At 42.5% G+C, this 12,630-nt stretch overlaps 1 protein-coding gene across 1 annotated transcript; it reads right to left on the bottom strand.

The window, feature by feature from the left end:
• Positions 1-1,727: 1,727 nt before the first annotated feature.
• On the bottom strand, positions 1,728-12,595 carry TUBGCP2 (tubulin gamma complex component 2). Its single transcript, XM_061552947.1, has 18 exons — positions 12,446-12,595; positions 10,605-10,783; positions 10,386-10,514; positions 10,091-10,273; positions 9,579-9,738; positions 8,518-8,728; positions 8,006-8,205; positions 7,697-7,886; positions 6,963-7,108; positions 6,396-6,576; positions 5,842-6,022; positions 5,158-5,330; positions 4,452-4,580; positions 4,192-4,312; positions 3,875-4,018; positions 3,414-3,542; positions 2,944-3,107; positions 1,728-2,556 (listed from the first exon to the last, which is right to left on the bottom strand). Exons 2-18 carry the CDS (start codon positions 10,752-10,754, stop codon positions 2,454-2,456), a joined length of 2,694 nt encoding a protein of 897 aa, XP_061408931.1. The 5' UTR covers positions 10,755-10,783; positions 12,446-12,595; the 3' UTR covers positions 1,728-2,453.
• Between the last annotated feature and the right edge of the window lie 35 nt (positions 12,596-12,630).

The following is a 12,630-nucleotide window of genomic DNA, read 5'->3' on the forward strand; positions in this document are numbered from 1 at the left end:
GAGTCCTCTCGTCCTCTGGCTTGAGATGGCTGCCACCTATGGGTCAAATGATTGTCTGGCAGCATTAAACAATTGGTAATTAAATATTTTAAAAAAATTCCCTAAACAGTGTAACATTTTGGAAAAATTTTTTCACGAAAATGCATTGTCACGCACAACGAGTCTTTGTGCAAAACGTCAGCTCGATTGGATCACGGGAAGTGGGTTAAAAAACGACCAAAAGATTTGCACGGTCCTAAGCAAGCAAGCGAACTTAATATAAAGGATTTTAAAAGTCCATCAATTGATAAAACTTGGGACACATTCGTCAATGACTGTGTGTGGCTTTGACACGACACGTATATGATGGGCGACGTTTCAGGAAATGGTCCCTTCTTGACAGCGCCAGAGGCCGGAGAAAGTTAAGGACAATTGACAATATAAGCGGACAATGTTGCTTTTTAACACATCCCGTCAGCCACAAAACCTTCTGGGAGTGCATTTCAGCAGCATTGGTTCAATACAAGCAAACTCTACACCGGCTGCGACAATGTCTCAACAGCAAAGCCTGGCTTTCTTGAACAAATTACATGAAATTTATCTTCAGCTTCCACCTTGCAGTGTACATTTGTCACTTGCCACGAATCTTAGCTGGAGCTGGGCCTCTTGAAACCACAAATCAGTTTTTTCCATTTTAAGGATCTTCATTTATAATGAAATACCAATTAACCTGGTATAAGTGATCCTGACCGTTAAGCGGGTGATCAAGAGGCAGGCTTGATGGCTCGTAGAGAGATATAAATATTGAGTCACGGAAGCGAGACATCCACTTCGGCTTGAAGCAGGTCAGAAAATATATTCACTTAGCAGCAGTACCTGAGGTGGAAAACCTTCAGCGATACCAGTTTCTACGTGGTTACCTAATTTTGCAAACAATTCAGTGATGGTGGAGCAGTGACACTGTGGTTATGGCACTCCGCTATGAAGCACGGAACGTGAGTTTGACGTCAAGCCATAGCTACCAGTGGTGATATCTTAACCTGTCCTAGCCTCATTCGCCTTTACAAACTTGCCCTGACCCACAAACACTATACCTGGCAACCCCCTATCAGTGCCTATCTTATTACAGACCTTATTGGTCACCCTGTGCCCTTATAAATCTCAACAATCCTTCAAAGTCCCATCACAAGGGAGAAACACAAATAGACAAAAAAATGTGCCCGTATTGAAATGGCTGTATGCCGTATGGACCTAAAAACTGAATTTCCCTGTACCAGAATATGGAGTAAACCGTATGGATTGACAGGTATGAAACACCACTGCCTGAGGCAACATGGGGAGCATTTCTTCCAACCGTGGATTGTCAAAGGGCTGAAAAGCAGTAAAATTATAAATATTCCACAAAATGTCTGTTCTGGTCCATGTACTAAGTGTGCAGAGGTTTATAAAGTTGTTACACAGAAAAGTCTGTCTTAAGAAAAGTTTCAGGAAGGTGGGGGGACAGTGCGACTTGGCAGGACAAATCAGGAATAGTTCTAACTTCATGGAATATGATGGCCAGTCTCTACTTGCTCAAGCATGGTGAATTTTGATTCAATGTGCTTAGCTTCTCAGGTATAGCTTTGTTCTGGACATTGTATTCTTCCTACCCACCAAAACACTAACAACTTGTAATTTAGTACTGTACCATATGCAGTGTGTGAACAGAAAAATAACACAAGTACCATAAAGGGTTTGGGTATGTAGGAACAAAATTCATTGAAAATGTAATCGCACACATCACAAATTTAAATACAGAGTAGGAATCAATTTAGCGCAACTGCATATAAACAATGTATATATTACATGGTTGAACATTAAAAGTGCATTGCCATAAGTAGTTTCCAGGAAAACACAAGCTACATCAATAAACACATTCTGCAATCACAATGTGCATGCATAGAAACTAATGAATCCATGTATTAAATGACATTGCAAACATTTACCGGTCATTATATATGTCAAATGAAATGCAAATGAAGGCAAGTACATTAATCAGAACATTTATTTTTTAAATGTAATGCAAAATGTAATGCAGAGTGATATCGAGACCAACTTTTTTGCAAGGAAATGTTGAATGGTCCCATTAAATATATAATACACCTATACACATGTCTCAGTGCATGGAGATGACTCAACAGGAAAAATATACCCATTTTTCTTAATTGCAGTAAATGGAAAAAGTTAAGTTTCTTTATAAGTGACCGTTAAACATGGTTGTAAATAATTATACATTTCTTCATCATTCATGTTAATAAGTAAAAACAAGTTTAACGTGATTGTTTTTAATGTTCAATCGTGTTAGAAGGCAACTATAGTGCTTTTAAACAACACATCCAGAATCAGCGAGTTTAATGTTACAGGAAAAGATATGAACACATTTTTTACAATTTAAAAATACTATATTTCGGATATATTAACCGATGCACAAGCATTTATCCCACAGTCTGAAGAGCTTGGGTAGCACCACGTTCCGTTTGGTTACGGCCCATCGACAGGCGCGCCAGCCGTTCTGCATAAAACCCATTGAAGTCCAACCTGGCAGACGCCACACACATGCAAAACCTTTCGTTGATCACTTCTGTCACATAAATTTCATACGTGGCTCATCTGTACCGCCTTGCAGTGTATTGTTTTCATCAATTTTGTAACTGAAACATTTTTCTCGCGAACCCACTTTTTCATTTAATTGACAGAACATTTTATTATTTGTGTTATTGCTAAAACACAATTGTTGTTTTATTTTGTAATGCGAATTCATGAAATGACTTTGGGGTGAATACATCTTATAAAAGTAATTTATTATCGCTGAATCTCAACAGGCTGCCCACTTATTTTTTATACATTGTCATTTACCCGTAGGCAGTATGTCCAGGACAAAAAAAATAATCCACAGTATTATTTTACAAATTCCAAAATAGGTACCTGTATATGATGTTGATCATGCTGTGTTCGCAGTCGTTGGTGCTGTGCACGCTAATCTTATCGAGCAGGTCAAGCAGGTGTGATGAGAAGTTGGAATCGAACTTGGCAATGGCTGCCTCAAAGCCCTCACTTTTCTGCATGGCATCTGCATGCTCGGCAAGGTACTGCCCATCACACATTAGCATACCACAAGAATGCACTGATTCAGATGTCATGCCACTCATCACAAATAAGCAAATAAAATGTATTCGTGGAACAAAATGGTACGATACTCCTCAAACAGGACTGGCCAAATTAGACATCTCGTGTTGTTATTGACCAGACAATGCGGTTTAAAGTAAATGTATAAGCATCTCACCATAATCAAGCAACATGCTATGAAAATCATACCAGCCACATTTTGACATGTTATCAGTATTCATTTTGCCCTCTGCCTCACTTAAAAAATATGGCACGTGTGCATACCCTACCTTGGAAGTGAGTCTTTTCTTCTCAGCCTCCCGATCACGCTCACTCTGTGTGGGAGGTCCCTTCATGGTGCCATGCTCAAGAGAGATGCGCTCCATCTCTGCTTCGAGCGTCATGCTGTGCGTGAAGCGCTGCACATAGTAGGGATAGGAGTCATTGACCTTGCATCTGCATATGACATTGTTTATGTAAATTGTCCACGTACAAACGAGGGTCAACACCAACTTGAATATTTAAATACCATATTTTATCAAAGAACAGCATAGTTTACAATGACTGTAATACATCCAACACATTTCTACAAGAAATGAAAAATAACCAGCAAGCTATTTCATACAAATTAAATGAAAGAAAACATAACAAAACATGTCCAGGTATAAAAACACCCCAGCTGACCAGATTGCTAATCAACATGTCAGGTGTTCCTAAAAATTTGAAGTTTATTCAGAACACTAGCACACACCTGCATGCAGTTGGTGAACATGACACAAACGGACATGAGCTTGGATAGGATCTTGAGTAGTTCAGGGTTTGTTAGCATGCAGTCCTTGAGGCAGTTGTCCAGGAAGTTTGTGTGGTTGAACAGAACATCATCGATGTTGGATGCCTGATGGCAGATCAACCACCGTCAGATACAAGGCCAGCATAGGTTTTAAAATAATATTTATATTTATTTTACATAAACTTTCCCCATAGCACAGCATACATTTGCGTAGGTAAAGATGTCATGTATTGTATAATACAGTTTCATATAAAGCAATGAAAGTTCACAAGCCTTACCGATTTCAGTTTGGTTTCCATTAAGTGCCAGTTGGGCTCTAAGACCTCAAACATCATGTAGTACTGGAAATTTTGTACAAAGTTGAGCATACGCTGACGAAGAGTGAAGGCAGGTGCAGACCTGCATGCCAACAAACAACCAATCCATTAAACTTGTTCCCAACGACTTTGCATTGAACATGCAGCTCAAAAATGCAAACTAACTCTCAAGCCCTTAACCAGCTGGTTCCCCCCTCATCGAAAGTGCAAGCACAGCTCACCACTTTGCGGAGCTCAGGGAGTGCTGCTTGGCCGATTTGCTACTGATCCACACGTTGCACAGTTGCCGCTCCACATGCTTGCAGTAGAAAAGGTGTCGGAAGAGCATCTGATACCTTGTCAAGGCTTTTCTGTAGGAAAAATTATTATACAGAGCAGATAAACATAACTAATTTGGCAAGGCTCTTAAATGTAAACAGGTAAATACAACTAATTGGCAAGGCTCTTAACGATAAACAGGAATACCTACTATGATTAAAAAATAAAAAGGCTTTACCCCCTTTCTGGCAAGGCTCTACCCTTTCCAGAAATTTTGCCAAAAAGGGTAAAGTCTTTTATTTTTTCATGATACCGGCAAAAAGGGTTTCATAGACAGGAATACCTACGGAATAATAGATAACAATTGCTATCACGTTTTCCCATAAGCAATGAATGCAGGACTAATAATTAGCATATGATTGTGGAATAAAACATTTTCACGTAGCTTCCATATTCAGTTAAGATGCCCAGATTACTTAAAAGCCATACAATAATTATCCAGTGTGTAAATGCTGAGGAATAGAGGTTGGCCTTAAAAACATGTACATGTTCATATTCAATGTCTGCGTCGTGACTTTTGAGACACTTAAATTTTTGAAAACATGGAATATTCTCAGTTATTTAGAAAATGTATCCAAATGTATGTAGAGCTTCAGGAAAACACAACACCTGTTAATGATGAGCGAGAGCGGCCACTTGACAGTGTAGTCGAAAGAAAATGCCTCCAGCCCACTGAGTGAGATCTCTGTGGGATCGACAGCGATGAGCGCCTTTTCCTGCTGCGTCTCAATAGCCAACACACGTAGCAGCTGCGTGATGAGGTCGTGCGGCATCAGCTCAATCTGCAGGAAAAACGCACAATGACAACGGTCATGAATATTTGTCCGTAGGCGGTGGATTGGTGGCTCATAGTGCGACGGCGATGTTGAGATCTTGGGTTCAAATGCGGGTAGCCACTTGTTATTAAACCAGGTTCTTAAGTGTATTTAGTTGACGAACTCAGCTGAGTGACGAATGACTATGCACAAAAAACGTTTGTCAAGAATTAAAAACATCACATTACCATTGATAATTCTCTATAGGAAAGCACGTGGGAAAATGTAGCCACATCCTAGTGTGGATAGGTTAGTGTGGGATCTCCGAAAGAGTTTTGTGAAGTTTTACGAAAGTTCAAAATTGAAACTTTGTCTCATGGCATAATGGCAAGAAAATGTTTTTGTAAACAGTCAACAGCAATACAGTATAAGCCATATTCTACAACGCTTGTGGTATTCTCAGCTATAAACCAGGAAAATGAGAACCGGTCTCATTATATATTGACGTTGGAATTAAGTGTACAGCCAGCAGCCATGCCTTAAGGTCATCTTTATAGGGGTCCGTGTTGGCTGTGCTCATGCGCAGCGCTAGCTCCAACAGTGCCTCGAGCCGCGTGGGAATGATGTCGTCTACGGGTCGCTTCAGTTCCTCTTCTGTCAGCTCCATCAGGTGCACAAAGAAATCGCCCTGGGCCAGGAGGAAGTATTGCTTTATCCACCTGTGCATTCACATACACAAAGGTTATTGAAGCTTGACAACAAAGCAAACAATGTGCAAAAACATGTGAATTCCAGCTGGTTACTTTCATGAGTTATTGCTTGACAAATGATGTCACATCAGGTTTGTTCAAAAATACATAAAATACTGTATATTCCGAGTGGCTTCAAACAAAAAACCCTCATACTTAAAAAAAAAAGTTGCAATATCACAATCCCACAAAAAATACACTCATCATTGAGGCACTCATGACAAAACAAGTTAAGCAAAATCAGTATCGTGTTTCATTTAAGTTAATTTTGAAATAGAAAGCAATGCTTTTGTCTTGATGACGCATCTCTTGACCGATAGGGTATGTGTTACGACTACTGTACCTGAGCCGTGTAAGCAGCTCCTTCTCTTCCATCAGAAAGTCAAGCAGCACCTTACTGGCATAGCTGTAGGCCTTCTCAACGTGCTCCGCATTGGCTCGCTCCTTCAGGCTGTAAACCATCTCATGGGCATCTGGGCAAGTCACCTCCCGGTCACACTCCCGTACCACATTCAGGTACTTGCCTGCAGGTGCCAGCAAATGCACGTTAATCAGCACACTCTTAAACAAAAATAGAACATTGAACGGTTTATATAATTTGTGACCATTCCACTGGGTGAATAAATACCACGCAGAAATCATACGTTAAAATATGAAACCTGTCAAATATGGATTTTATTTGAACTCTATATCTGAGGCATGTAACAAATCTTCACCAGGTACATTTTATAGGAAGGAAGCGTTGTACAAAGACCTATGTTCAATAGGTGCTTATCTGTGATTGGGACCACACAATTGTCAAATATTACGTGGCTGCATTTCACCACAATGTTATCTGGTGGGCTGAAAATATTGGTGCATATGTTGCATTTGCTTAAAAAAGTATTTGTGATACTACATCGGCTTTGACCTGTGCTGAGGATCTTGTCAGTGAGCTTCTGCAGGAAGGCAGGTATACGATGCTGCACCACTGTATAGCGCTGGTCCCAGTACTTGTCATTGTAGTCCTCCTGGATTCGCTCCTTTTGCAATTCGTGCTCCTCTACCATGAATTCACTGCGCAGCGACACACACACACAGATACATTCAACCAAACATTGGTCCAGAAGAATACTCGTACACATTGAAACAACTGAATCAGATGGGAGTTATTTTTCATTGCAATATGGAATGTGTTAACCATTTAGTAATTGTTTGGTAGGAGAGAGTTTTAAATATAACCAGGAAGAGAGTGATCCGATAGGTGGGGCACATGCGCAGAATGGAGTAGAGGTTACCAAAGTAGGCTTTAGAGTGCCACTTAGACATCAATGACCAGGGAGAAGACCCAGGGTGAGATTGTGGGATATTATATACAAGCCTTGGAGGCCAGATGTCGACTGTGCAACAACTAGAGGAAGTGATAGCCATTTATGGTGGCATTAATCAGAATGATCATGATCACCTCTTGAGGCCTGAGATAGATTTTAATACCTGATGCTGGACCAAAGCCAGATCAAATTTATGTTTATCACGTAGGCTTTCGCGACCAATATTATCCCTTATTATGGATACATTTCGGTTCTAAAAGATGTAAATTGGATCCCATGTTTCTAATGTTGATGAGTGTTAAATGGATTTGCTGTGTATGGTGGTCTGCCGTACCTGTAAGGGTCCTGAATGACTCCTTGATATATCCACTTCTCCAAGATCTCAAAATAAGGCACACTGGCAGCCTTGGTGAGGTAGAGACCCAGCTCCTGTGCCTGTGCATCGCCGGTGTAGTTGCAAGTGCGTTCATGCAGCAGGCTCACAGTTGCACCGCCCATGCACTCGCCCTTGTCCACAGCCAGTGCTGCGTGTATAAATACAACACAGTGGGTGTTAAAGTTTCCCTCCACACCTGCATTTCCATCGTCTTGGACTTTGAGTAACAAATGTGAAAGATGAGTCGATTTCTCAGGAGCAATGCACCTATGGAGGCGAGAATCTCCATGGTCCTCATGGTGGGTTGGATGTAGAACCACAGCTTTTGCAGCGACAAGACGCCCTGTCTGTGCAGATGCTCGAGCTGCGTAACGAGGATGAGGTACTCCTTGAGCAGTACACGCATGGCAGCGCACAGCGCATGGTTTACCTGCCCATACTCAAAAGACTCCTTCTCCTCTATGAACCTGTGGGGCAGAAGTGCACCATTTGCTTAGTCTAATATAATCACTTTACAAACTTTCTCAACACAGCGTAACCAAAAAAATTACTTAATATCTAAATACATAAGCAGCTGTGGCATTGTATCTATAGTGCACTCTATATCTAATATCCGTTTGCAAAAATCGACATTAAATCGAAGCTATGAGCTTAGATATTAGATTTCGGTAAACACAACATGTAACCCAGTGCAAAACTCGGTAAACAGCTTCTCAGACCATCATCTGCAAGTACAAGACGTCTCTTTTGCTACATCTGCACGAACACCGCAAACTCACCGCATGATGGCGGAGTAGTCAGCGGCCATGGGCAGAATTCGGTTGAGCAGCTCACGCACAGACACATCCAGGCTTGGGTCGATGGAGAAAGTGCGTGTTGTCAAGCGGTCAGCCAGCGGCCGCGACGTCACGTACTTGCCATCTATGCCGATCAGCAGCCACAGCAGGTCCTCTACTATCACCTGCTCTTGGATGGAAAGGGGCAGCGTTCCTGTAATGCAGAGAATATACAGAAAGGAAGTGATGTTTATTCAGAACAGAAATTTTGAAAATGAGCTATGGACATTGCAATGTACCAAATTAAATTTCTGTAAATTGTAGTCACTATCCACCAAGTATTATTATCATGTGTGCTGTCGTCTGTACGTGCGGGTGGCGTGCGTCGCACACACAGTCATCCACAGACGAGGTGGTCGCAGGAGGCATCACTCTGCCCTTTTATTGTTGCTGCCAAGCTCACGCCACCACTCGTGCCCCCTCTCCCTCTCTCACGCGACCACGCTGCCGCACGACCCAGCCTAGACATAACCCTGCCCGCGTTGCACCGACGGTGTTGACCGAGACTGCTAACTACTGTCCAGCCGTGCAATGCCTGGCCGAAGGCGGTAGCGACGAAGGTAGCGACGAAGGCGGCGACGATGACAACGCCGACGAGACGAGTTCAATCCCAGAACCGGCAGCCAGCTCTCGCTCTCTGCTGCTTATATTCCCCTCGGTGCGGCTTGGCTCCACCCTAGCCACACTTCCCTTCTCGAACCCTCTATAGGGTTCCAGGGGCTTCCACACGAGGTCTATCATGACCCTTACCCCAGTTCCTCCGCCCTGCCGGCACACCCGCGTATATGGTCAGCAGCGTGTGCGCTAATTGCCCAAATGCAGTTGCTGCTGCTGTCCAACAGTCAGTGCTATGTCACTACACATGTAATTGCAATGTTTACATATGGCTTATACATGTACACAACAGTTTCTGTTTTTCTACAATCAATTAATATTACAGCTGACAGTTACAGCCTAGAATCAAGGTAGAAATGCCCAGCCAAGCCTGGCTAAGGTTTACTTACCAACAGGTACAGCGGGATCAGGCGGGGCACCAGGGCCAGGCATGAAGTCCTCTGTGAGGGCAGGCCGGTCATATACCCACGAAGGGAATTGAGGGATCGGCTGGCCGGGGTTGCGTTTGTTGTGCTTCTCTCTCAGCAACTTTCGCACCGTCTCTAAGGACTTCTCAATGCACACAATACAGCTATGATTAAAATAAAAAAATTACAGTTTTGCCACTATTGCATACCCCTGGGAATTGAAGGACAGGCAAACAGATGGGAAATGTGTAGTTGTATTTTAACATGCAATTTCTTGACTGGTTATTTTACAGTACAATAATAAAACAAATGTCAAATACTAGCCAGATAGGAAAAGGGTTATTTTCAATACTCAGTCAGTTTTGAATTTTTAATTCTCAACCTGCAAGCAGTGTGGCCATTTAAATGCATCCTTCATGGTGAAAATATATACTCGTGTTTGTCTGATAAAAGCAGCACAGGTATATTCCTGAGCTGATGCCAAGCAAACACACCACCAGCTGCTGTGAGCTGCTACTGGACGCGATGCTGCCCAGCTGTTTGCGCAGCTCCTCCAGCTCTTGCAAGGACATCTTGCTGGTGGTCGTTGGCAGTGTCACGGTGGTGGTGGTCGTCACGTTGGAAGCTGCCTCCGCAGCTGCCTTTTCAGCTTGGTTCTGCTGTAGGTACTGCAGCGTCTGTGTAGGAGAATTGGGTTATTGTAAAAATAAGGTCTGTCCCTATTGGTAAATATACGTCACGCTTGATCTTTTAATTGATAATCTCCTGGATAATTGGCATGCATCTAACCTCTTTGTCTTCAGTGAGCTTTGACAGCAGGTACACCAACGGGTCCAGATGTCTGACATTGCGTGATTTCAGCTCCTCATACCTCTTTAGAAATTCTTGAGGGGTAGACGTGAATTCTGCTATTTTAACCTGTGAAATTCATGAAAATGTAATTAACGCATATTCACGTACTGCAATGAAGATACATCTAAAAAGCAGATGCATGAGCAGATGCAGCACCTTGGCGTTGTGCGTGGACACAGAAGTAGTGACGTAGGGCGTGCGGTTCTTGAGCAGTAGGTCGATGTAGACCTCAGCGCCATCCCCTCCACGCACACGCAGGAGGCTCAGCAGCTCATTCACATCGTGGTGGATGCGAAACTCGCTCATCTTGACAGCAGTCCACTGTCAATATCCACCTGAAGAAAATTAACTGTAAGTGAAAGGTGCCAGTTTTTTGCAAACAGGGTTTCAAAATTGAGGATTTATTTTTCATATAATGGCCAGCAAGCACTACACACAAATATCTCTGTTAGTCAGGCAATACCTACCAATTCTAAGCAATTTTCTGCCCGTCACATTCCATTAATTTCTTAGATCTGTTATATTAGGGAAATTTTATCTCAATGAATATGGTGAGATCTTTATTACATAAGCATTTAATGAAGACATAACGGATATCACTGGGTCTAGATTAAACGAGTTATATCCTGTAAACCTGTAATAAAATAAACAGCATGAATGACCTTCCATTCCACATCCCATTGTGAAAATTAAACCTCTTTCAGTCGATTGACCTTCAAGACTAATGTTAAATCGCAGCATTCTAATAAATACACATTTCTAAATTAATTTCGCCTTTCTGAGGCTCATCAACAAAGACACGAATTCAAAATACATACTGCTGCGCTACCTGATGTTATTGGTCGGAAACTTCTCTCTACACAATGTAATTTAACACCTGGAAAGCTCAACTACAAGGCTCAGAAGTGTTATACAACATACATAATTGCACTGACGGTCAATGGCTAAAGTATGGAAGGCCAATACCGTGACAAACCAGAATGAATGAGTTTCGTTTAAACGTATACCGAACAGATGGTGATATATCAACCATAATCCTACACGACAGCACCACATAACCGACAATCTTATTACAATCTTTCCTAATAAAACGTCTTGATTACAGATTATACAGTACAGTAGACCTATATAAACTATACAAACTTGCTAATGGTGTGTTATTAATCACGGGCGGTGACATATCCGAACGGTACCGCGTTTTCTGCTCGCTCGAGGTTTGCAGTTCATCTAAAGAGTTGACCAAGGGTGCCGGCAAATGCTCCACATTATTACAATTTTAATGATAAAATTATCGAATCGTAGACTAAATACAGTCCCCACTACTTGCAGGCCGGTTGCTGCGTTCGCTTTGTGCCGCCGCACCAGGAGAAGCTTCTACTTTGGGGCTGGAGTGTTGGGTGGTGAGTGAGGGGATCACCTAAACTAAAAGGTCGACAAACTACACAGATGAACAAGCGCTCAATGAGAACAATGCCACGATTACACCATTGGAACCTCATTTGCCAGTAAAAAATATAATTGTTTTTTTTATCCTTCTATCTGGCAACAAAACTGACACCTTTTGGCGTCATCTGGTCCAACACCATGTGAGACTAAGGAAAGCTGTCTCGGGTGTGGACCAATCAACTTCAAGGACAGTGCATATATTATCAGAATTATGATTTTTGTTTGCATTACGACCGCAGGTATTGTGGTCTATGCAAACATGACTCCTCGTAAAAACAAGGTGTCAGTTTAGTTGCCAAATAGAAGGGTAAAAAAAAAACAATTATCAATATTCTTAGGTTTTTTCGGTAAAGTCACGTAGGTAAAACATCAAAATTATCAATGCCACGATTCCTTAGTGGACTTTGAGGCCCGGTCTCCCATCAATCCCCAACAAGCCTTGCAGCAACAACAACAACCAGCGTAACAACAGCAGCAGCGACGACCATCGCCTCTTTACCCCCCACCGTGGCAACAACGAAGCGAACAAAACACGACTCTCGGCAACGTACGCGTCCCGTGGCGGCAACGCAGCAAAAAATAAACTAAAACAATCGTCGCGATGTAGAAGATCGTGGCGGCTGCTTCAGCGAGGCGACACGAGGAGGAGTTCCCGAAGTTGCCCGCGGCCACCGCCAGCCAGCCACGCAGCCAATGGGCGCGCAGCTTTCGTGTCACGTGACGCGCGTCGACGAAT

Source organism: Lethenteron reissneri, chromosome 17, assembly GCF_015708825.2.
Source record: "Lethenteron reissneri isolate LAM-NWPU_2019-01 chromosome 17, ASM1570882v1, whole genome shotgun sequence".
Taxonomy (NCBI): domain Eukaryota; kingdom Metazoa; phylum Chordata; class Hyperoartia; order Petromyzontiformes; family Petromyzontidae; genus Lethenteron; species Lethenteron reissneri.